The following is a 25,225-nucleotide window of genomic DNA, read 5'->3' as shown; positions in this document are numbered from 1 at the left end:
GTTGGCTTACCGTGGGTAGGGCCGTTAAGCTGCTTCATATGTGGAGTATTAGCCGCATTCTACTTTTAGGCTAACAATCTAGGTTAAGGGCACTTGCCGCGTGTAAGTTCTCAATCATCAATGATATTTTTTTCGCTGGTTGTGGTGGCTCATAGTGAATACCAGTAAATCGTTAGCGTACAGAAGCACATTCATTTAAGGGTTGTGCTTTTTAATCTCGGTTAGCAGGTCGTTAATGATTAAGAAAAATAGGTCTTCTTGAGTGACACCTATGATTTACTTAGAAGGATCAAACCCTGCAATGTCATTATTTGTGATTACTCCGTTTACCGCAACACCCACTACAAACTTAAGAAAAGATGCTTTTCTCTAGGCCATGTTAAATATAGATAATGAACTAAGGAAAAGTTGATAAAAATATTGACGCAGTTACTATTAGAGCGGTGAAAACCTTTGAGTTAGCCGTACAAATGGGGTGCTGTTACTCTTGGTTGATATTTACAAATTCAGAGTATTCTTAACAGCGATCTGTAACAGCTTTTCCCTTTTCACACGGCTTCCTTTTGATACCCCATCGTGTGTAAAATTTCTTATTTTTGTTTTAAACGTAGTAAAGGTTTTCGTCGCTCTACAGTGGAGCAACCCTATGATGAAGCTCAGGAAGCCCTATACAACGAATTTTATACGTATCCAGGGGCAAACTTTGGTTTTTTCTCTATTCTATGTCGTGCCGGCATACGAGAGGTCAGTCATAAAATCAAGCTTGATACACCTGCGCTGATTTCGAAGCCAATCGACTTATAACCATAAGATTTATGTAATTCTTACGTGAAACCCATCGTCTTTCAAATAACTGATAAGAACTCAGCTTTTTAGTAGGATCTTGACGACCAGACATTTGAGGCATTCATTCAGCTACTCTAATGCAACAGGCGGTATTAGCCCCTGATACGGTAATAAGCAGACAAGTCAGTGTCTTTTTACTCCACGCTGTACAAAGATTCACATCCTCCTATGAGGCAACTGTGGGACTACAAACCTTTGCAATGTATTGCATACTCTGTATTTTATTTTCTTTGTTCGAGCATAGTTTCTCATATTCGACCAACAATGTGTTTCGAATAAAATTCGAAAAGTGAATCGAGGTACCAAGGTTACCTAAATGGCCAAATTTGCTGAGAGTTAAAGTACAGCTCATATGGAATATATGCCTTTGCGTTAAACTTGATCAACAAATTCTCAACAACGTTCGCATAGATCGGCTATGTTCGAGCGTGCCACAGGAAAATCGGTTTTAACCTATCCGCAGACCAGACTGAAAGCGGGCACTCGATGCAAGTTGCTCCTGCAATACGGCAAGAAAATTATCATGTCATAGTTACAATCGGACGCCAAGTTGCCCTCAAAAAAGAAGAATGCCCTCTCGTAAGGAGTGTTAATACTACCCATTAGATAGAACTGCCCTTGGGAAATAATTTCTATATGGATGCCTAGACCCGAACGTATGAAAGAGAGAGAAACATTAGCGTGTCTTCCCTGCTGCCATTAAGTAATATCCACTTGCCATCGTCGCAACACACGAAAGGGCAGTGCCCACCTGTAACAGCGTGTGACTGCCACCACCTTTCCAGAACAGACTAGTCCAGCGCAGAGACTATATGCGCGAATAGGTCAGTACGCGAGCCGCGCTTCTAAGAGATAATTCCTTTGAGCGAGTTTGTCTCCACGACCTGTCATCTGACAGTGTTCCTGTAAGTGTATGTAGATAAAACCGTTGCCTGTTGCAATCATCCATGACACATTTTCAGGACTGGTAAAATTCGATGCTGTTGGTTTTGAATGTCAGGAAGATTAGACTGCACTGATTCAACTAGTATTAGCATACCATACAGTAATATCGTATCGCCGGCCTTCGGCGAGAAATTGAAGGAATTTACATTCTCCAGCCTCATGACATGATGAGTTCTGAAGTGACATGTGTGCATGAACAGGTGTTTATTGTAATGTTGTGCAAACGATTCATGGAATATTCATACTTTCTCAATCAACGCTAATAGCTATCGGCACTCAATAGTTACCGCAAATGGTTTGTAGGCGTACGGAGATCGTAACGAAGCCTGTCGTCAACATTTACTTCAGTGGCTTGGATTGTCTGTAAGAGTTTCTTCGAAAAGTGATCGCCTTCGCCAACTCTTAGTGAATTATCATAGTTCCTCAAACGGCCACCGCTACAAGTGAGATCACGTGTCGTTCTTACTAACCGCTCCAAGTTTAATAATAATATGCTAGTTCTACTCGAAAATTCGTCTGTGTTTGCGCACGAAAAGAAAGACTACGTAACATTTATTAGTAATACTTTCAACATCGGTGACTCTGCTGCCATTATCGGTGAGACGTTAGAATGGTGCGCTGAAGTCATACAAATGATTGTTGTTGGCGCTTTCAGATGAAGACCGTAATAGCAGTCAACCCTGGAGACAACAAAGGATGTATTCGGCTGGTGCAAACATCCAGCGTCTTTTTGGCTCTCTTCGCATTGGTATGCCAACCAACTTGACATATAATTATGGTCGGAAATGCCAATAGAAAAACACGAAATTGGAAATTTCATAAGCAAAACAATTGTACGTATTCTGAAATAGATATAGATAGTATACCTTTTTGCACGCTTGGAAAAACTAGCAAATTTAAACGAAGATAGCATTTTGTCGAAGTAAAAACATGTCGAAAATCAATACTTGGCCCATACCGCGATGTGGTCTTCAAAGCTTCACCAGGAAATGTCTAAACGAAGCTTGCACACTACGCGAAGTGTGCGTAACAGAATATCGGACAGCGATCAAAGATACGGTCAGAGTAACTTCCGCTTCACCAGAAATTACAATATCTTTATCTATCTTATGAGGTTCGGTTGTTCTCTGCGAAAGGGCTTGCGGCGGTCAATAGCGACGGTTTATTCTAGGAACGATTCAATCGAATAGTACTGACTGTGTTCCCATTTAAGTCGGCCTTTGGTCGACGTCTAGTAGATATCCACAATTAAATGAATCAATAGTCCTGTGTCCCTTTTGTTCTAATTAATTTAGGGGCTGGTATCTGCGATCACAGGGACAACCCTTTTCGATCTGAGTCAGCTTTTACAATCAGATGTGGAAAATACCTCGCTTGTGTTGACCCTTCGGGGCTTCGGTGTATTTGCAGGTAAGTAAACACATATATCTAATGTACAGGTTACTATTATAGGAATACATAGTAAAAAAATAACCATGCTAATAGTCTATGTGGAGAACAATTGAGCAGAAGAGGAAAGGTCAAGTCGTCGTAACCAGGGTGATAAACTTTCCCTATGTATATAGTTTTTAATGTCTGTCGGTTAGAGGGATATCCGCATAGTTTTTGTTTAGAACGTGAAATGAAAGCGTAGGCTTGCGGGATTTTAAAAACATGGATCTAATAAAAAGCAGTTGTCCGTATAACGTCGGCTGGATTTACCGTCATCAGTTCTTTTTATCTTTTGCTAACGCCGCACACATTCATACAAGAATATGTGTACTTCGTATTGCACTCGTTCAAATATTAGCGCGAAAACTAATTTGTTTGATCAGAATTCTGATAAAATTGAATTATTTTACAAGTGCAAGCACAGCATACAAGTTGACACAAGTTAGTCGAACCCTAAAGTTCGCGCGAGCTAACTAAGCGCCACATCCATACTTATAGCGTACAAAATTATTCGTCCTAAATCGTAGGACGACGTTACCATCATCTAATAAATAAATGCGCAATTTAAGGTTCGTTACTTTCTACGAGTGTGCTTTACCGGATATTAAATGGCAAGCTTGTGCTGGCCTCGGCTATGATCGTGGGCGGAGTCGCAAATGCAATTGTACCCTTCAGTGGAACTCTTCTGGCAGCCCAAGGAGCGATGTTGGTTGTCGGCATGTGTGTCGGTATCCTCGAAACAGGTGAATTCTCATTAGGACCAGGTTTAGGATATTCATGACATGAGTACTATTTCTAATACTGTAATCAACTCCTCCCGTTCCGCTGCCTCAGGAAGATCCGATGGTAACGTGTGTCAATAGCATCACGTAGAAAATAATGTCGCATGATCGAGATAACTACACTAGAGGCAAAGGGTATCATAAACCATCGACCCGACGTACGATCGGGTATGGATAAGAGGCGCCCCACCCAGCTGTCGGAAAAAAGGCTTGAATCTTGTCTTTTTCGTGGTACTAATTTTTTTTTCTTACAAAAAACCTCTGTTTACTTTTTAGCGTTAAAAGTGTTCATTAAATATTTAGTCAGGTTGAATTTTGAATCACATGCCGAACGTTCACAGAGCTGAAGCAACGTTAGTATCTCTCCTGCTGAGGTGGCTAACTACCGAAGTATTACATCAACGCACGCATCTCTCGGCAACTTTGCTGACGCCAAAAGCAACCTAAATCTTCGATTCTTTTTGCAAAATTTTAAATAGTTTTGTTCCTTAATATCACTGACCAAATTTCACTTCAATGCCTCACCGCACTGAGATGTGCCAAAATTAATTCACTTTCACGAAGGCGGTTAATTTACACACTCGACGTCCCTGATGCCTTAAACGTCAACTGAAGAAATCCAAGAGCTATTGCTACTGAGGCTTCAAGACAAACCTCACGGTCCTGGAGGACCCCGTAGTTTAGGAGTTGCTGTAACTGTGATTGGTGAGTTAGACTAAACCGGTTTGGTAATATTTCAGGGTACAAAACAGCATGGAACGTGTTGGCAAGAACAGTACAAAAATATCAATGGCGCCCAGAAAACGACGAGTTTCTCTCGAAGCGACGTTCACAGTTGTTGACTTGGTGGTATGAGCGGTGATCCTAAAAGTAGGTCGGCCAGCCCACTATGCGCAGGCGGAATAAAATGGCCGAACCCACTGGTAATGACAGTAAACACTCAGAACAGTATTACTTCGTTGGGTACTCGCGAAGCTCCCGTTTGTAGGAGCTACAATCAGAAAAAAACGCCGTCCTTCTTATGGATACATTTCCGCACCTAATTATCGAATGACTGAGATAGCAGAAAGTGCCAATGATTGTCAAGGACTTCGGAAGACTAAAAATAGACGCTTCAGCGTCAGAAATCTTTATGTAAATGGTGTTTGGTATCGCTCTAGCGCTCTAGAGAGCAGCAGCGCTGCTTCGTTTTGCAGCCAATTTCGATTGTTATTTGTGTAGTCGTCACAGCGTAACCGTACTTTACAGAAGGTCTGCTACGTTTTAGAACAGTAATTAACCTAGTCCATTACATGTAAACATAGTCGCGTTTACTGGTTTTTCTGCTATCGAGAGAGGGTAAGATAAGTGAACTTAACGTATCGCTTCGACATAAAACTCGCCATACTGCCAAAAGGTTTCTGTTTGCACTTGTGCATACAACGAAACGTAGATATTTTTGCACTGAGGGAAGCTTTTTGTTTCTTGTTTGTTGGATGCATTCAAATAATGCAACTACAATGGATGCATTTTAATAACGAGACACTAATTTTATTGTTTATGCACAAAATGTCGACGTGATCCATACGTGCGTCAGTTTCTGCAATGGAAAATCTATGTTAGTTATCTGAAAATTCTGACGAAATTGTCCAAGAATTTGTTTTTTCGAGGTGCTACTCGTATATCAACATAATGTATATAATAGTCTACAACATCTACGTGAGGACCTACCCTGTTGTTTTGAACTAAAGCAACTACTTAAAATTTATTGTAATGATACTTTACCTATATTCGTTCTGTAAAGACGGGCTGTTAAGAACGTTGGGGGCGAAAAAATCGTTTATGCTAGAATGCCCACTTTAACAGTAATGCCTCTTTAAGCAGCGATGTGGTTGAGTCGACCTTTACTTCCGCAAAACTTCTTGGCATTAAATACTAACATGTATTCCAGAAATATGCCACAGTTCTGTAAACTCGTCTGTTTTGACTTTGTTTGGGTGCCACGTAATGTTTCGTCTGTTGTCGAGCGTTTCCAGGGTTTCTGGCTATTGTTGCTTTGTATTGGATCACATTGAAATCTCCTACTAACGTATTACCTTATCCAAAACCTAAAATAGCTATTATTTTGTAAATTTATTAAAACTCGTTTATGATATTATAAATAATACCCATGCCAATGTAAGCGAAGACTAAAGATCTAAAAAAATAACATTTATTCCTGAGCCGTGTTGTAAGTATGCCCATGTTGCAGGCGAGGGCCAATAATCTAGAACTTCGAGGGTTTCTCGTCTATCTCTAGTATATCTAACGCAATTTGAACGTCTTTCTCAATCTCTAATAGGTAGCAATGTATGGCTAGTACATTTGTGGAAGGGAAAGGTCGCTCCCGCCTTCCAGATGTACCACTTGAGCTTCGGTGTTGGAGCATTACTACCGCCCGTCCTCAGTGAGCCATTCCTCAGCTATAAAGAGTGGTTCGTTCATATTCACGCAGCTCCGAGCGGACTACTGAAAAATAAGCTAAAAAACTTCTTCTGTGGGATAAAGTGGCGACAGTTATAGCAATGAGCAGAAGAAGTTGTAATATAAAATTCATTTTTATGTTTTATTTATTTTGCAATTTTGTACAACACTAACTGAGCAGACAGACATGGATTTTTAGGGAAATTGACAATGAAAACCTTCATTCAAACGTTTTCTTTAGCGTAACAAACACAAACGATTTTCTAACTTGTTTCATCTACGAAATCCGTTTTAGGATACCTCTTGACAATGGAAGCGTTGTGGAACGCTACTCGGATACGCACATCCAGGTCCCCTACGGATTATATGGCGGCGTATACTCACTGACCGGTGTCTTCATGCTGGTCCTGTTCTTTTTCGACAGCACCGATTTCAGCCAGGTACCTTCGAATACGGAGGAGGTGCCTAAAGAGAAGTCGTCGTTTTTTGAATGGATCGTCGTTGGACATCTTTTTGTCTATATCCTGGTCCTGGTCGGCACTGAGATGACTCTTGCACAGATGCTAGGCGTTTACCTTGTAAATAACCGTAATCTTACTTTTGACAAGCATTCGGCTTCGTTCGTCGTGGCCGACTACTGGGCATCGTTTACGTCCGGCCGAGTCGTTGCAATTCTTCTCTCATTCAAGTTTCTCCCCCATACGATCATTGTACTGGTACAAGTGATTTGCGTCCTCGGAGCACTTGTGCTTTTTTTCCTAAGTACAACGTATAATTGGGCCGTATGGCTTTCTATTGGAATAATGGGATTTGGTCTGGCGCCGTCTTATGGAGCAGCTATGGCCTGGGCCGTGCGTTACGTGCGCCTTCGTTTCGTCCACATGACTTTAGTATTGATTGCGTCCTGCATTGGCCAGAGCGCTCCTCCATTGCTCGTTGGGCTGTCGGTGAAAGCGAATCCCACAATTTTCGTCTATGTCATTGCTATTTACATGACGATTCATACTATTAATGTCTTGGCAATGCTGCTCAGCACACGGAATCGCCCAGTCGTTTTCGATGTGAAGGACACTGCCAGTAAATCGGTAGAAAACCAAGTTGACTTCATTGACATGCCAGAAATTTAGCTGTTACAAGTCGAAACCCATAAAAAACGTGCCCAATAATGCCAGTTTCCCTAATAAAAAATAGGAAATAATTAAAGTTATATATTTTCGTTCGCTGTGAATTGCAACTGTATACAAAGGATGTCACTTTTTCGTTACGTTTCGTTTACCCCATTTCAGTAATATTATTCAACTAAAGAGGGAACGCAATTTATCCATGTGATAACTACAACGCAACATCGTTTATGATATGCGCTGCGTTGTCAATGTAAATGATTACTCCATGCAACATGAGGCTTTTCTTATTAAATTACTAAGTAATTATAGTTTTTCAAGTGGGAAAAGGAGTTTCTACAATATGCCTATGTGAGGATCCATACGCATACATCGAATAGGATGTATACAGATACACATTTACATTAGAGAAATACCAATAACATTATATATACACAGAATAGATGCAATGACTCGAGAATGGAGTATATCTATTATAAAGTTGTTTTTAAACTCCATTGTATAGGATAGTGTATCGCCATATATAAACATTCCATCCGTCGACCTCAGAACCTCTTCGAGCAACTTGTACCAAAAAAAAAATAGGTTTGACTTGCAAGAAGCAAAAACTTGAATGTACAATAGATCCATCCTATATACTTCGACATTGGATTCAGAAATGTATTCCAATATATCTATGTAGCTGAATCGTGTACACAGCTTAATGAAACTCGTATATGACCACTGGTAGCTAGGTTATATAGAGGTGTGACTACTTAAAAGTAATAAATTGAAACGTTTACTCAAAAAACTCTTTTCTAACTCAATATATCCTCAATTAAGTTACTATTAATGATTACGCAAATAAACATCAAGATCCGTTCTCGTGGTTCCGTTGCGGTACAGGGGAGCACTTTGTTCTGCGATTCGATTGGCCGCTTCGAAGGACGAATCAACATACCGAATGGATACATTTTTCAGATAGGATCTTCGTCTCCAAGGACGAACCTCTGTAGAGCAGTGTGTCAGCTTGTAGATTTTACCGAGGTTGGGGTGAGACTAGTAACTCAAATAACAAGCCCGAATCAAGCAATATCAACTTGGTAAGCCCTGTGCTTTTGCAGCCAATAGGCCGCATGCCGCCTGAGACTGCTGCCAACATAGTCAGAGTTTAATTTCAACACTAAGTGTGTTCAATTTCTACAACTATCCATCCGTATTCTATAGCCATTCATTTTGAACTAGCTGTTTCTTCAATTTGCAACTTTAATTGACTTTATGATGCCAAAGCAGAACCCGTCAGTATCAAACGACTCATCTCCGACCCACATATTTTTAGAAACTTGGGCCTCATTTTCTCGGCTAGTATGCGTGACTATAGCGAGTTTGCTGACTCTCATACGCGTTGCCATCGTACCACGTAACTTTCACATTAGACGATCGTGAGTAGTGCGTGTGTTGTATTGGTATCCTGTTTAATAAGTTGAGAGGGCGTGTAAATTATTTCCACAAACGCTATATGCCAGCGCTGGCAAGAGCAGAAATGTAACAGACTTTTTTCTTTTATCGTGAACAATTTATAAGTATGTACAAAGTCGGCAAAGCGAAGATAAGAAGCCACTTCAAAGTGGCCACTTTTTCCGAAAACTTCAACTAGTCAGAAGCCACTACTACGATCAATGGCTAGGGATACTGGTGCTTAAGATAAGAATCTCATAGCTAGTAATGCGCGACGCGATAATGCACTTCCAAAATTCTGGGTTTGTATGTAAAAGTAAACACAGTGCTTCGCGCGGCTTACGAGATCCTGTAAAGGAGGCTGTCTTGTATACAAGCTTCGTACAACAGGTTGGGCATCTGAGCGCTTTACAAGGTAAACTGACGACCGCCTGTCGGAGATGGAATACCATAAGTGGCTTCGTTGGCTTAAAGAAGTGGAAGCGAAGATCAGTCTCAGGAGCATGTGAATACAACCTACAGCCGGCGCTCCAAATAATGACCGGTTGAATTTGTTAGACAATCTACCATCTTCTTAGGTATTAAATATGGCCAACAAAGACCTTGCCAGTGATTTCTGATGGCAAGGTCACTCACTCATGAGGTTCTACTGGACGAAAATAGAGCTGCGAAGAGCACTAGGGCCCATATAATTGAATGACGGGTTTCTTTTCATTATACGCGCTAAAGATATGCCATGCTGGGTGTATCCTACTTCTAAGTGGAATTTAACCAACCGACCTTATGAAGTTGCCTTTTTGATTGTGTTTATAATTCTTTTGGGCGGCGAGCCGACATCTGACTTCTCGAAAGCGAAGTGTGAGTTTTCTACAGGTATTGAGCTGGAAGCTTTAGCTCAAGGTTCGTGAACGCAACAGTCATGCATGATACCTGAATAGTCCTTGTGGAGATTAAACAACCTAACTAACCTAACCTAATAGCAGACGTCTGTTAGCTAACCTCTACTCATTTTAAGACGAAGACTTTGGCGGTTATCAGACCACCAGACTTCGAGCTATTCTGCGGCCTTTCGAAAAAGTCTGAGTCAAACTTCAACCAATATCCTATGCTTATATAGAGGGCATGTTTTTTAAGAAAACAGATTTCTCTTGACCCATAGATTTATTCAATTGTACCTCTAGGAGATCCTTGTTTGCGGAAATTTCTTTCTAATCAACAAAAGTTATTGGGGTGTGCTTCCGGTACTTCGCTCGGTGATTGCTAAGTACTACTCATATTTTTTGGAAAAAAGTTTTTAGTCGTCTATTTGCCCAGCTCTTTTAGAGATTACTGGCAAGCCATAGACCATTACTTAACCCCGTTCGTCTCTTTCGTCAAGATTACGAGGACTCACAGGCTTAACTTGGATTTACACTTGGCTGGTATAAAACTGCTGAAGGATGATTTGAAAATCTTGAACGACATATTTTGCAGTGCAGCAAGTACTTAAACTAGCGGACATGTGTTATACTAAGGGATACGTTTATGCAAATAGCTTATCCGATATTGCGTTTTGTAAGTTAGTCTTCTCAAAGTCATTATAATATTCTACCTAACAAGGCTTACTGTGAAACATATCTAATAATATTGTACTATATCAACTTCCACTCGCAAATCTAATGCGTAACATTTACTTTAATCTCGCATACTGTGTTAAGATTATGGCTAAATTAATATAATAATAAACATTAATGATGAGTAATTTACATAAGTAACTTTCCTCAGTATCTCAGTTTCGCTATCGTGGCGACACTCGTGCTTGATGAGTGTCGAATCGCTTATCAGCTCATGGGTGGTTCCAGGCGATAATTGTTTCTATATAGTTAATGATAAATCAACGGCCTGTGTCAATGGGAGGACATCACTGCTTTCGTCTGCCATTTCTGAGGGAGACCGTTAACGGTTCAAGTTATCGTCCATACCGAATGAAGACATTTTAGCTATATACATGTTTCCTGTTTGTATATATATATATATATATATATATACATATAGCTATATACATGTTTATATATCCTGTACAATGGGTAAGAGAACAAAAATTCTATAGCTGTACGAGGATTTGCTACGTCATTAGAATAGTTTTACAATGAAGTAGAAGTTGAAGAATCCTTACTGCAAGTTATCACCGATTACGACAACATGGTATATCAGCGGCATATTTTCGTCTGTGCGCACTCTATTCATTAACTTCTTCATTCATAGATTTTCCTCTGTATGAGGTGAAACCATGCATATATCATGCGGTAAGCTGCGAGAGTTAGAGAATTTAAATACGTGGTCTTATACTGGCTGTTCTCGAGTCGGGAATGAATACGCACAAATGGTAAGTAATGTCTAGGGAACAGTAATGAGTTTACAGTGACACAAAGCACACCTACATTAGGCAGCGATTAACGTATCTCTGAGCGCTTTTGTATGGTGCTACTTCAAGGAAGCAGGTGATTTTCTTGTCTAGTGTTTGTTTGCCTCTATGCGGTGGCATCCATAAGGGGGGTTCATTTCTTTTTGTTTTTTTTCGGTTTTTTTTTTTTTTTATCGAACGAGACCGTAGCGAAGTAAGCAGTGCTCTATAAATAAAGGTCGTGATCACATTCGTTTTGGGACAAAAGTGAATTTTCCACCTACGATACGCATTGTAAACCAAACGATGACCGGCGCCATGAGCGGCACTGCTATGAACGACATGGATATAAATGAACTTGACCACACTAATAGACAACATCATCTCGTGAGGATAGCGGCAATACAAGGTGTCCTCCTCACGCCTGTTCAAAGGAAAAAAGCTTACGATAGTTTTGTACGGGAGACAGGTTCTTCACGCTCTTTGCGAAGGTGAGAACTAACGATAAAGTGACACTTCGTATGCCAACCTCGATACTATAGTAACTGCTTAAGTATAGTATCGAAGTTGTCATACGAACATCTATCAACGATCTAAATGTTTACTGTGATTAAGAAAAAATGTAATAATATTAATACGACAGCGGGACCAACTGCGGTAAAAGTATTCTTAGTTTAGGTTAGCATCGACAACAATTGACACAAATACCGTTTTGCGTACCATTTCGAGTGTTTCTTCCTCTGTTACAATTTAAGCAGTTTTATAACACCAACAAAATGAAGGGGACCGAGATAGATCAGGTTTTCATCACAGGCTTACTGTCTCTGTTAGAAGCAGCGGCATGATACAGCTTGCAGGATATAACGCTTAGAATAAAAGTGGAACATATAGCTTGCTCTATTTCAGATACTAGAGTCTTAAATCAGAGATTATCCTAATTACTGATCATAAAAATCGTTGAATTACTTTTTGTCCTTTAATTAACTCGTTCAACGATTTCTCATAGGGTGGGATTACGGCAATAACGGGCACGGCGACACTGAATCTCAGCTTCAGCTTCATCTTCACGAAGAGGCTATTAGCCACCTTGAAATTACCGATGATGCGCACTGTCAGCATTTTTTAATAGGTAAGTCTCCCGCTCCCCAAAAATCGAAAATAGTTGCTGATGTGGTTAATTACCTCTAATATTATAGGGATAATAATATAGACTTATATAGTGGTAAAGGGGCCGATATCGTTGTTACTGTTTTTGAATACACGTGAAATGTTATACCTAGATATAGCGCTAGCTAATGCTTCCGTACCTACCTCGTGGTTACTATATGTAAAGTTTTCGCAATGATACATTTTAGAAGTGCCCACGTAAAATAACCTTTGCCAATGTATTAAATAGGTTGAAACATATTTTCTAAAATTCTTGATCTTACCAAAAAGCAACAAGATAATTGACGTCTCTCGTTCGCTTAGTGTCTCTAATTATCTTGAATAATTTCCACTGTTAATTTATGACTCTGTCAGACACTGTCCCGTCGAAGGTTAACTTGTTCCATGATTTTTTTAAGCGTAAATATTAAACAAACATTTTACGAAGGGAAGGCCAGTCAGTATGGACCTTACCTATCAATACTTTGACATATGTCCTTAGGAATCTCGAAAAAAACAACACGAAATGATAATGAAAATTGGAATCATGTACTTCAACCCTTCAAATTGAGCTACACAGATATTTTTATGAGTCTAGATATGCCTCTTAAGCTGAATGATAACTGTACAAGGCTGATGTGGATCACCACGGGTTATCATTAAGATGTATTTATCCAATATAAATACACCGCATTGTCTTTTTTTAATTTTTTTAATATTTTTTTATTTTTAACATTTTTCGCTTTTATCGATTGATAAAAATTGTAAAGGTAATCGTTTCATCCTACTATATATTTAAATTGTTAAAATAGATATTTCCCTGTGTTGTACTGAAGACTTTTTTGATAAAAACGAGTACAGCTGTTATATCTTTATGTTGCTTGTTGAGCTGATAACGCTTAGTGCTCAGTACTCTTTGTTGATAGTGTATAATTTCTACCTAGGTCGGTAACCTATTCTATTTGCGTGTTGACATATTTATTCTTTTTATTTTGAAACGCGAACCAAATTTCTAGGCTCTCTGATATGAGGGAGCGCTATACACTGCTGGTTTAATGGCCGCTTGCTGTTCTTCAAGTCGTCCAAAAGACTGGAAACCGCCTTTGCATTATCACTGTGGTCGTCGGCGCCTTGACAAGCGGCCTCAACGTTCACGAAACTGACAAAATCAATAAACTAGCGTTGTATATGATTTTAACCGAAAATGATCTGGAGCTGTTTTTTTTTTTGTTTGGTTCGAAACAGAAATTTCCAATGCATATTTACTTATTTTAGCGAGTTTTTGAAAACTACTTAAGCTACAGCGACCAAAATAAATAGTCCCATACCATCATATATCATAAAATCGAACAAGTCTGTCATAGACACATCAGTAAAAAACAAAAATAGTACATTATTAAGCGTACACAATTTATAATTGTTATGTACCAACGTTTGGCTTGTCTGCCTTTGGGAAAGCACGTGTGCCCCGTGATGCGTACATACCATCTGAGTTCCAGTTTAGGTGCTTGCCAATCGTAACCAGACTATTTTTAAGTCCAACTACAAAAAATGCGTTGTTATGGCTATTAACTGATTAATACTGGGCCTAAACGTTTTCAAATCAGCATAAGGTAACCCTAGGCTACTAGAACTAACAGCAGCTACTTTTCCAGGAGTAGCCAACTAAACGAGTCCCGAAGATGTCCTCCTAACAACAAAATCCAGCCCAACTAGCTACTGATCCATAATATTTGGTAATAAGTACACTGGATAATAATCTAAATTTAATTAATTTCATCTGTTTTAGCGCCAGCACTAGCTTGAAAGCTCACCGTACATTTTTCCAGTTCATTGTGTCGAACATCAACATCGACGGCGGTAAATTCGTTAGAACTAGCCGTTTCGGATATTTGAGTTCTTTACGCCATCTTCGCAGTAACATCTGTTATTACGGGCGCCGTGACACTTGCTGGTCCTTTCGTCGCTGATCTTCAGCAGGTTCGAAGTGAACTTCAGCCATCAGTAACCCCATCTAGGAGCCGTTTTGACTGGATCGTTTGTCTGCCTTTGTCTTGATTAATATCATTATCGAGTCGTGCACGTCGCAAAAATTAAGCTTGTGTTTTGTACACGATCCCGTTTGAGTGTGCCCTCGTAAACAACATCTCACTTAGTCGCCCTCTTCCGGGGAACGTACGCAGTCGCTTGTATTGTCGTCATTGTCTTGTCATTCTGGGTCGACAAGCATTAACACGGCACTGATGGTGTCACAGTCAGGTGCCGGTTCCTTGGAATTGGCCTTGCATCATTGTGCAGCATTTCGTATCTTTGGGCTGTCCAGTGCGCTCAACTAAAACACGTCTACTCGTCTCTGATGTTTAGCTTATGGCGTTGTGCTTAGGCTGTATATGATATAATCATGGGTGTAGCACTCGATAATTGCGATCCCAGTAGTTCTGATTGGCCTGATTTCAACCCAGACCATCGTCTGAACCGCGATGTTAACTAAAGATGCAGACCTATTTTCGATAGAGAGATGCGGAGAGCTCTAATTAAGGATGCTGGTAGCTCAAGTAACAAAAGATAAAATACACAAATTCATATAGGAAGAAAGCATCCAAAAAACATCCACAGTTATTATTGGGTGATGCTGAAACATTTTATCAACTAAGTTACAATGTAAAATTACAAAAAACAATAATCTCCTTTAATTATCATTAAATTAATTCTTAGATAATCAAGCTAATACAGCCTTTAAAACAAAGTAAATTTTAGAAAACCGTTACTCTTCTTGATTTGTTAGGAACAGAATTTGAAACAATGCAAGCAAACAAGAAATATCACCAGAATGAACATGAGAAGGCATTATTAAAGAAAGCAATTTTCAAGCTCTATAAAAAAAAAAACAAAAAAAAAAACAGTTGGCTTAACGAACACGATATACACAAACATAGCCATTCACAATAGATCCTTATAAGTGTATGTTTTAAAATTTTATCAGTATTATACCTAACCACACGGGTTATTGGTTGCCCCATCTGGACTAGCTCGATACTTATATATGCCATGCATACGATCTGTCATTTAATAAATAATAAAATAATATTAACCATTTGTTTACGATATGGTCGTAATAAATAAGATAATTTACATAAATAAATTATTATTTTTGCAATAAATTTGAGCAATTCTGCTCCGTTTTCACACAAGAAATTTATTAGCTAACCGAAGCGTGGACGATCCGGGTTTGCACCCAGCTTTTTTCCCGTACTACTTTAATTATTTTTGACCTATCGATTTTTTGCAGCTGACAATTTATATTTAAATAGTATATGTAGAAGCAGCCATAAATACGTTGAAATATCGGCTATAATTTAGGAAATTGCTAAAACCTATCCTAGTCGTATATAGTAGCCATATTCAAAGTGAGAAAAGTCCTCATTATTCCTAACGCCAACCTTTATGTCAAATTAATGTTGTAACTGATTCGCCCTTACCTCAGGGGGACAGAGAACACCCAATCCAATACACAGGGTCAAAATTCATAAGATGAGTGATAATATTTCGTTTGTGCCAAAGATCCTGCAATTTGTGTACAAAGTTTAGCATGTATGGTATTCGTTCACTGGATTTTTTGTGGGAGATAAATTTTAGCAATATTCTTTTCATTCGGTATACAGAGATAGTAGTTTTAGAATAGCCAAAATCTCTGAGTATAGTTTTAGATTTATGACATAAGCGTAATTACTATCTGATCGTACAGGTAGGTCAGTGTCCTCGAAAAATTCGCTAAAAAGAAACATTGAAGTACCGTACATTTGATCTTGACAGTCTAAGATTATTTAATGGAGTCCGTTTTCGACAAAGCCTACTGCCTTCTACATACGATTTAGCTCTATTCTAATTAATCCTGCACACGTCAACTAGAGCAACGATACCCCATTAAATCCACTTATCTCACGCCAAGTTGGCGTGTAGTATCGAAAAGAGGTCGCGAGCCTAAATTGCCAGTCTTGGATATCGTCGGCATAATAGTTAGTCCGCAGAGAGAATCTGAGAGAAGGTCCACAGCTAATAAAATTCTCTCGGATGAGCTACGAAGATCTGGTAGGAAAAGCGTTGTCAATCCAGCAAAGTTTACAAAACCTGCCCGTCTCGTTTGTCTTATACAGTCAATGTTTACGTAACCCCCTTTCCTACTACAAAGTATTGCTAAAATGTGCTTTAAATGTTACTATGTCTACTATCTTTGCTTTGTTACATAGTGAATATTGTGCAGCAAAAGTCTACCTTCGAAGTTATCGTTTGTGATAAAAACCTGCAGCTTGGGCTATCAGATCTCAGTACCAGATTACCAGTCTTCTATATGAAACGATATATCAGATAGAAGAGTCCTGCTGTTCATGCGCCTTTTCAGCCCTTTCAGATATTTCGAGCATGCGTTGGTTCGCTACATTTATAAAGAACCATGCTATAGACAAAACCTTGGTCTTCTTTAAAACCAGGAGTAATTAGTTTTTAGTGGTAACGATGTGCCGCTGAAAGGACAGACTTCGGTGTGATGTAATAGCAGAGAAGCACTCGTCCCTATGATGCAGTGGTAACGTGCGTGTTTCGCAATTAAACTTAGAAACACGTGAATTGATTCAGATCCGGAACAAAACATCAGGCTCATTCATTTGGGGCTGGAAGCGCTGTCCAATTGCAGTATCAGACATGAAAATTGAAAATGTTTGTTCGGTATTAGGCAAGCGGCAGGTACCCGTTCATTAGGTCGGGCCGTGCTTGCGCAGATATTTGCGTCACTGTTTCTTCATTAAGCGACAGCTGCTCCATATGATTTATGCTTACGAGCCTTTGTAGAATAATACAGAGAGCGAACTGACACCTAAGAAAAAATTCCTACACGGTTCCATTACATTCTTCAGGGCTAGATATCCCTCGATATTGACAGTCGTTGCACTGGACAGCCGAGAGTGATGATACGTACCTCCGAAGCGAGAACGCTAGCGGTTCAATGCACTTCGTTTGTAATTGTAAAAAGTACGTTTACGCACTCCAAAGTGGTAAGCCGTAAGAATGGACCGCTGACATTGAAGTTACCGCTCATTTCAAAGCTACCGTTGCCAATTATGACTTAATAAAAAGTATATTTTCAACTTCTTAGATTTTAAGCCTGAATCCTCAACTTAGTTGTTTCATATCCAAGAAAAGGGTCTTCTCATCAACGCATACGGAATCAGCTAATTAAATGTAAGACCTTGAAAATTGAGTTCATCTGCTGTAAAGCAGTACCTTATAGACATGCGCGTGCTAGGCAAGCATATTCAAAAAAGGAAACTCGCGTAGGGTAAATGCATGTAACTATATATTAGCATGAAATGCTTCAGGACCCATGTTTCGGTTTAATATTTATGTACAAGCCAGTCTGTTCTCCGACTCTTTAGCACGCGTTTGTCCGTTCTAAATGGCAGCTAATCTCGCGAGACCTTGTCCGCAGTATGGACTTTATCTTGCACATAGTTAAAATTACATTTCTAATATAAAACTCATGCGCATTTGCGTACATTTACACGAACTTGCCTTCACTTATAATCAACATACGTAAGCTAACTAGTACTCATTATTCGCTTCCAATAGTTTGACCTCACACTATATCTCCCTCTTTCGATTAAGGTAAGGAAATTTGTTAAACAAATGCGTGATGTTTTCCAGGAGCACAAGAGCGTCTGTATCTTCATCACGTCCAAATACATAGTGCGCGTCTGAAAGGTCCTGCATACCTGATGGGGTCAGGGCAAGGCCGGCGGTCAAGTCTACCTCAATAACCTCATACACGAGTCCATTGATAGCATCCATCGTATAAAGGGTTCGTGGACGACCGGGTGGCGGTGGGGGAGGTTTCTCTTCCGACTCTAGCAGATCTCTTGGAACGGTGTCTGCCGTCTCACATTTTTGCTGGGTTTTAATTAGAGGATTATTCGGTGAACCGATCTGAGGTAGTCCCATCGATCCCAACGATCCACCAACCGACCTTACCTTATTTTCGGAAGATGGCGTTATGCTTTTCCGTCGATCCTTCACTGCATCTTGGTCCGCCAGCATCTCGGACTGACGTCGGGCATCAACCATTAAAGCAAGTTCTCGCGCCCACATGCGATTCGCGCAGAACTGTATCGGATCTTTCGAACGGGTGAGTCGGCTACCAGCTGGATACTCTTCGCGAAGCGATTCAAGCAGCCTCCTTTGACGTTCTTGCTGAATTGCCAACAACAGGTCGCGGAGGCGAAGAATTTCAACTTCGATGCCGCGTTCTCTGACGACCAGTTCAGTCTCAGACAGCGTACCGAGCTCTTCGGCTGAAAATCTTCTCGAATCAATAGGCTCCACGGTCGCACTGCTGTGCTCGCTAAACGACGGAGCTTGATTTTCAACGTCTGAAGAAGTTCGAGTTGCCGGTTGTTGAAGAAGCTCAACCGGGGAGCTTGGAAGGTCTTGCGTCTGAACTGAGCTAAAGGTCGACTGTGCGTTGAGCGAATGAGAAGGTCCTGACCGAGAATAATTTTCGATTTCTTCGTTGGGTTTGCTTTGGTCGTCGGCGGGTGATTTGGCTAGTAATTCGTAACTCGACGAGGCAGAATCCCACGGTGAGAAGTCCGATGAAGACCGACTTGGAGATTCAGAGATTTCTCCCTCCTCGGGGATTTCGCCGTCTTTTATAAGACTACACATCGAACGAGACCCACTCTTCTTATCAACACCCAATGAGTCGCTAGTTATCTAAGAACCGGCCCCGCCGGTCACTCTCGGCCATAAATTCGAGTTAAACAATAGCACCACAATCGGGACATATCGCTACGAAGTCTTGACGATTTTCGAAGATACGTTTGTGTATGCTGAATAGAACTCCATAGGCAGTAAACGCGTCTCATATAATAATGGTAATCATAATTAACACACTTTTGTTAGACACTGCTGGCGTAACGTTGAAACTAAACTTGGAACGGTCAAGTAAGCACGAAGGGACCCATTAGCCCATCGAACCTCCATCCATCCACTGCAACGCATTGACTTTAAGAGACGCTCGTCTCGAATTTCGAACGTAGTTAGCTTAGTTTCATCAGCTTTGGTGGTACCGCTTCTGTAGCGTCAATGGCCTTTCTCTCTAACACAACAATGGGTGAGAAGGTTTGTAGAATGGTTCAGTTTCTCTCTACATTTATCAGCTGCCTCCTTTAAACATGCAGATTTTAGCGTCTCGATGGTTACAACTGCGAGTCAAGACTTTGTGTGATAACTGAGTTTATTAGAAGGCGTCCCATAGCCTGAGAATGGTGACGCACTGTCCTCGTTAGTAGGGTAAGAGACAAATACAGACTGACAAGTTGGGGACAGGTGAAAAAAGAGGATGGCAATATGTTGGTCTTCTTACAAAGTCCCAGCAATCAATAGTGCGCATAAACAACAGTAATTTGTCGTAAATAGACGGATAAATGCATTACTGTTGTTTGTTGTGATCGATTGTACCGCTATCAACGAAATATAATTAGCGGGCGATTAATTGTCGTAGCGAGGGGGACGGGGGAGGGACATGCAGAAACGTTTTTCTACCTATGCAACGAAGAAACGATCCGAAGACGAACACAGTTTCATTAAATTGGCAAAATCTTTGCGATATGTTTTTTTTTCTTAGAGTCTATCAATTCTAATTAAATAATTTGTTATTTATAAATTAAGAAATAAATGTAGCGGTAAGATTTTTAGGATATTTATTTGTGATAAAACATTTGTACAGAGTATGGTAATTCTAATTAAATGGCCTAGATAGGCTGTTCGTGCTTCTAAATAAGCATCCACTACGATTATGGGACGTCCCGATAACATATCAGGAGCGCACTGTTTTAAACAAGTAAGTTCCTTTCTGGATATTCATTCTTACTGATCATTTGCGATAGGAAGGATATTCATGTATTTTCTATCTGCGAGCTTGACCGTAGTTCGGGAGGTCAACCATTCTATCACGTCGTCCCTGTTTTTGGGCTGTGCACAAATAACGTCGCTATATTTAGATGTATCTGCTTTTTCAACCCTAGATTCAATTAAAGACGGACCAAATCGAGCAGAAAAGCCTTGAAATAACCTGTACCTGAGATTTGTCCAAGTTCATTGAATTATTATCTAGCTTCACTAGCAATTACTACTGCTTACGACATGGCTAACTAAATCCACAGTGGCTAATATGCGCTATTTTATGACATAACTCATTCTTATCAGTTTACTGGAATAAATTTTTTTATTCGTTCCTTATCTTCGGAGCGAGCGTACCGATTGTTGCCGAAATATGGCCATATTTATCGATAATTAACAAGTCTGTTTCGAAGATTATTTTGTCTCTAAGCGCCCAAAACCTTCCCTACATTGAATTTTCAAAGCTTGAGCAAAATGTTTTGTGAGATGTGTATTATTCAAGGGTGGTCATTCGCCGTACGGCCATATTGAATTATCATCTTGTCCTAACTGTTGTTATCAGCAGGTTGTGCTATACTTCTTCTTCGCATTATCAGCGCTTCAAGTAGCCGGTAGACAATCTAACTTGGAACATCTTTAGTAGGCTGTGGAATGTTTTTTTTTGTTGGGTTTCTGATGCTCCTAGGCGTTCCATTAGCCCCTGGGTCCTGATACTTCTGACTGCAGAACTGACACCCTCCACATCCATTATGCTATCCTGGACAGAAAAGGCTTCTACCCTCAAAAAAACTAATGAAAATTCCCACCCTTTGAACAATAAGACCGAAATACTATAGCGGTTAAGTAGCAGACCGTCTTACTGTGCCCACGCGAATTCACGATTAGTATGCAGCTCTTTCATTTAAGAAAAATATACCATTTAATAAAAATACACTTTACGGCTGCCGAGAGTTTTTACTTGACGAAAACAGTAACAAACCAGAAAAAGGTACACGCGAGTATTTTGCCAGCTTAGAAGAATTGCTTATCGATTCATTAGATGGATCGTAAAAAAAATATTACACAAGCTACCGTGACGCCGGACCACTTTCACCGAGATTTCCTGACCACAAATAGCGTTTAACAATGCCATCTGTTCTCAATTTAAAATGTATAACCAAATCGAAATATACACTCAATCAGGCCAACTGCCCTCAGACCAGTTACGTATCCTGTTGCTGCTGTATTACTAAATCAGAGCGTTTTATATAATCTGTTAGTATACGAGCTTGAATATACGTAAACGTAAGCACAAATCTCTGCTGTTCCTGCAAAAAGTAATGGCTTTAGTAGTATGTTAAAACGAGCAAATGAGAGTGATTTTTTCGTTATAGTCGGCACGGTACTAACTTTCAGTACCGAACAAATGCTGCTAGGATTGAAGGATCTTTTCTAGATTCTTACAATTTAATGAGGCATATCGGAAGGTGTCCTTTCCGAAGAACGAAATTTCCTAAATGAGGTAATCACATACATAAATAGTGAAAATTAAGCAATTCCTTCCATTGCTCTCTTTTACACAATAAATCAATTAGTCAGCTCTCACTGTTTTTTTTTTTGATAACACCTTTTGCATACCACCCTAATTGTTTCCCTTAAAATAGTCTGGCGACCATCGATAACACGAAATCGTGTTTTGTCTGTTAAAGTACCCATAACTACTATACTATAATATACTATATACATACTATAATAGGACTAAAATCGTTAATATTGATAGTCGTGTCCATTAGCGAAATGAAAAAGCCACCACTTTTCCCTTTGATCCCAGGTTGATTCCACAAGATTTCCTGATGCATTCACTGCTTAGAAGCGGTAACGTACATGGCAGTCTATCAAATCGAAGATCCTACAAACAGCTTATAGAATGTACGTTTGTTTAACATTGTTTTCTCATTAGGCATCTGTAGATAAATGAATCTACGTAGTGGTTCATTTAATGCCCTTAAACAAATGTGCTGGGAGCAAACAACTAAGTATTAGGTAATTTTTAATATACTTTTTCCACGATAAATCCTGACAGCGTAAGACATATTTGATGAAACTTTGTTTCAAAACACACGGCCTTCGGTTAGGTACGAGATATATAGCTTTTAACTCTTTTTTTAATTAGTCGCCTTCCATTATTCCTATCGGCGTCTGATTTAGCTCGCACAAAACTCCTCCCGTTCCACCTGGGGTTCTTTGGTTTCACGCAGCCAATGTTTACGCAATCCCCTCCGTTATGATTATGATCAGCAAATAACGGCGCTAAAAATTGTTGTAAATTTTAACGCTTTCTTTTTACATAGATTTTGTTTGATTTAGAGAATCGGAGCTATTTTTCAAGTTGTAACTTGTGACAGAGATGCGCTGTTTGAGTTGTCCTCAGCAATAACCCGAAATTGCCTGCAATTAGCTTTTGCCTAAATAGACTACGAAAAAAAACTGGCCCATGCACCCCTATTTGAAATGGAAACTTCCACAAATCACACTTAGAATTCAGGGAAAACAATCATTACTAGGCACAGCCGAGCCATATCCGCCGCTGTAGTTATTCAGGCTAGAGACATTTTGAACCCTTAGACAAGTTTCGATACTTCTTTATTTTTGAAGGAAAACGCTGTCAGTGGAATTGTTCCGACTTCAACTAAAACGAGTGTATGCCAACATGCTGCTGACCATAAGCCAGCGGGAGTTCAGAAAAGGAGACATTAAACTTCACACAAAGCCTCAGTAATGCGCACAACGGTCGTCAAAATCCGAAAAGGATCTGGGAGGATATACCGTGTTCAGTACAAGACAAAAATAGATTTAAACCAACAAAAAATCTTCGAAAATTTAGAACAATCCGACTATGTTGAACTGAATATAGTACTGCCAGAGCTTTGTTTAAACGTGCAGGTTAGATTCTATCTATTCCAATTATGGCTGAAGAAGCCCATTTTGTCACTAATTTCATACCTGGCTTTTTCTTTTTCAAGGAAAACTAAACGATATACTGTGCTTATGAAGCGAAAGATATAATTCGTACATGTTTTTATGCATGTTACGCTACGATTCAATGATACATTGAGTATGCCTTTTTATAATTCAATTTTTCGAAACCGTATTTTATATATAAAAGGTAATCCGTGTACATTACATTTGAAAGCTTGACCTATACTCGTTTTAGGTGGGCAATAATTTGATTACATCCTACTCTTATTTCTGATTCCTTTAGATCACAATGTAACTTTTGCATTTTTTTTTTTTTGCAACAATCCTTGCCTTTTTTTATATCAGAGTGAGTCACTTCATTTAATGAATTCAAATGAAACGCCTCTAGAGCTCATAGCTGAATCCGAAAAAGCGTACCCGAAATCGGTCTAATTCTAATGTTAAACTTTCGCCTCAGCTATTATTGCCCACAGTTCGGGTAACTTCAATCGAGAGGAGTTAAATAACATGACTAACTTCTATTATATGCTGTAGGTTTCGAGTTCCGCAGTAAACAGCCTTTGATGATTTACTTTGAGGGTGCGTACGACCGTTACCTAGAATTGTCGTCTCAGGAAGCGTAGGCATATTTTTGTTTTTAAGTGTGTATTGACTATCTAAAACCTAAGTCGATTAAACTGAACGTTTTTTAGCATATATAATCTATAATATAATGATCAGTTTCTATGTCGCAAGTTTGGCCACTTGGGACACGTTCTAAACTCCCATCTTTGCAATGATATATCGTTGCTCCGCGTCATACTGTATGTTAGATCTAATTATAATAATTTAACCGAATAGTCACTTAGTAAGTTTCGGGGCTCTCTTGAAAAAAACCTAACCTAGTAGCGCAGAGATTTTAAGAAAGTTTTTGCTGAGACCTGGCAAGGTTAGTTTGTTAACATCTACGAATCTGCATGAAAATAACAGATTGAGCTCGCGTTAGCTATCAATACGAGGCTGTATAGGCTCGTAGATACGTTTCATTAGCATGTCGTTTCATGGGTATATTCTTAGCAGGCGCGTGCTTACCCTTTTGAAATCTCTAATATTTGAATTCTCGGGGTGTTCCTCTTTGGCAGACCGTCTTTCTACGCGATCACAATGCCTCTCGTATTAGCAGTCTGAGTGGTACATGCGGCAATGGACAACATAAGCGGTGTGACAAGCGCACTGTAGAACATTCATACAAAAACAAAAGACTGCAATATTGAAGTATAGCTTTGTTTAACTTATACTTCTTTACGTACTCGAGTACGTATTCAATAAAGTGGGTGGTGTGTGTTTGTTATGCGCACATCCAGTGGGTCCGTGCCTTATGTCAGTAACGCGAGATATTCTATGATTACATAGGACAGTATTCCTTATGGGCCAAGTATTTTTATGGGCCAAGGTTAGTAATTGAACTCTGCATTTGTACAATTTTGAGTGTGGCGTAGATGCTCGTACCACGTCCAAACTGACCGCGTGTAATTTCCTCACATCTAAGTGAGTAAAGTAAGTGAGAGTCTTTTTTCCAATTAACTTTCTCAACGATAGGTTCTGCAATGACGTAGTTTTTAGCGGGAACTTATTTGTTGTAATGTTGTGCGTGTACCTGAGGCCGGAATGGATGCTGTCCTATGCTGCGAACAGGCCTATCCGCTACGACCTATAGAGTTGATTCTCGACGTAGAGATTTTCGAAAAAAATTCTCTAGATGAATTGTTGTGGGATGTTGCTAGCACAAGTTGACGCTATCGACT

General features: G+C 39.7%; 2 protein-coding genes and 1 long non-coding RNA gene across 9 annotated transcripts in view; 2 read left to right on the top strand and 1 right to left on the bottom strand.

Moving 5' to 3' along the window:
- The first annotated feature begins 1,559 nt into the window (after positions 1-1,559).
- LOC111250083 (solute carrier family 60 member 1-like) lies at positions 1,560-8,357 on the top strand. 5 transcript variants are annotated; one of them, XM_086987115.1, is made up of 7 exons: positions 1,560-1,670; positions 2,095-2,234; positions 2,447-2,539; positions 3,087-3,201; positions 3,792-3,965; positions 6,325-6,457; positions 6,742-8,357. In XM_086987115.1, exons 3-7 carry the CDS (start codon positions 2,447-2,449, stop codon positions 7,571-7,573), a joined length of 1,347 nt encoding a protein of 448 aa, XP_086843241.1. In that variant the 5' UTR covers positions 1,560-1,670; positions 2,095-2,234; the 3' UTR covers positions 7,574-8,357. The 5 variants fall into 5 exon arrangements, with proteins under 5 accessions (XP_086843241.1, XP_086843243.1, XP_086843242.1 ...); XM_022804755.2 differs by having other exon boundaries at positions 1,583-1,751; XM_086987116.1 differs by lacking the exon at positions 6,325-6,457 and having other exon boundaries at positions 1,577-1,751.
- On the bottom strand, positions 6,562-19,949 carry LOC111249358 (uncharacterized). Of its 2 annotated transcripts, XM_022803137.2 has the most exons (3): positions 18,299-19,949; positions 16,013-16,097; positions 6,562-15,034 (listed from the first exon to the last, which is right to left on the bottom strand). In XM_022803137.2, the coding sequence occupies exons 1-2, from the start codon at positions 19,245-19,247 to the stop codon at positions 16,051-16,053; spliced, it is 996 nt and encodes a 331-aa protein (XP_022658872.1). In that variant the 5' UTR covers positions 19,248-19,949; the 3' UTR covers positions 6,562-15,034; positions 16,013-16,050. The 2 variants fall into 2 exon arrangements, with proteins under 2 accessions (XP_022658872.1, XP_086843244.1); XM_086987118.1 differs by lacking the exon at positions 16,013-16,097.
- LOC147756325 (uncharacterized) overlaps positions 19,774-25,225 on the top strand; it is a 26,650-nt gene continuing 21,198 nt past the window's right edge. Inside the window, exon 1 of one of the 2 annotated variants that reach the window (XR_015326430.1) lies at positions 19,774-19,874. This is a non-coding gene — a long non-coding RNA (uncharacterized LOC147756325). Of the gene's footprint in view, positions 19,875-20,153; positions 20,425-25,225 lie in introns of those variants that run through there. The other variant, XR_015326431.1, reaches the window with a different exon arrangement.

This window comes from Varroa destructor, unplaced genomic scaffold, assembly GCF_002443255.2.
Source record: "Varroa destructor unplaced genomic scaffold, Vdes_3.0 BEIS01000004.1, whole genome shotgun sequence".
Classification (NCBI taxonomy): domain Eukaryota; kingdom Metazoa; phylum Arthropoda; class Arachnida; order Mesostigmata; family Varroidae; genus Varroa; species Varroa destructor.
Note: the sequence above shows the minus strand (reverse complement) of the source record. Positions and strands in the feature narration are given on the sequence as shown.

Coding starts and splice junctions, on each gene's coding strand:
- LOC111249358 (XM_022803137.2), bottom strand. CDS start 19,247: ATGTGTAGTCTTATAAAAGACGGCGAAATCCCCGAGGAGGGAGAAATC. Junction 16,098..18,298: donor CCTTGCCCTGACCCCATCAG/GTATGCAGGACC, acceptor CACAAATTGCAG/GATCTTTGGCACAAACGAAA.
- LOC111250083 (XM_086987115.1), top strand. CDS start 2,447: ATGAAGACCGTAATAGCAGTCAACCCTGGAGACAACAAAGGATGTATT. Junction 2,540..3,086: donor TTTTGGCTCTCTTCGCATTG/GTATGCCAACCA, acceptor TAATTAATTTAG/GGGCTGGTATCTGCGATCAC. Junction 3,202..3,791: donor GGGCTTCGGTGTATTTGCAG/GTAAGTAAACAC, acceptor GCGCAATTTAAG/GTTCGTTACTTTCTACGAGT.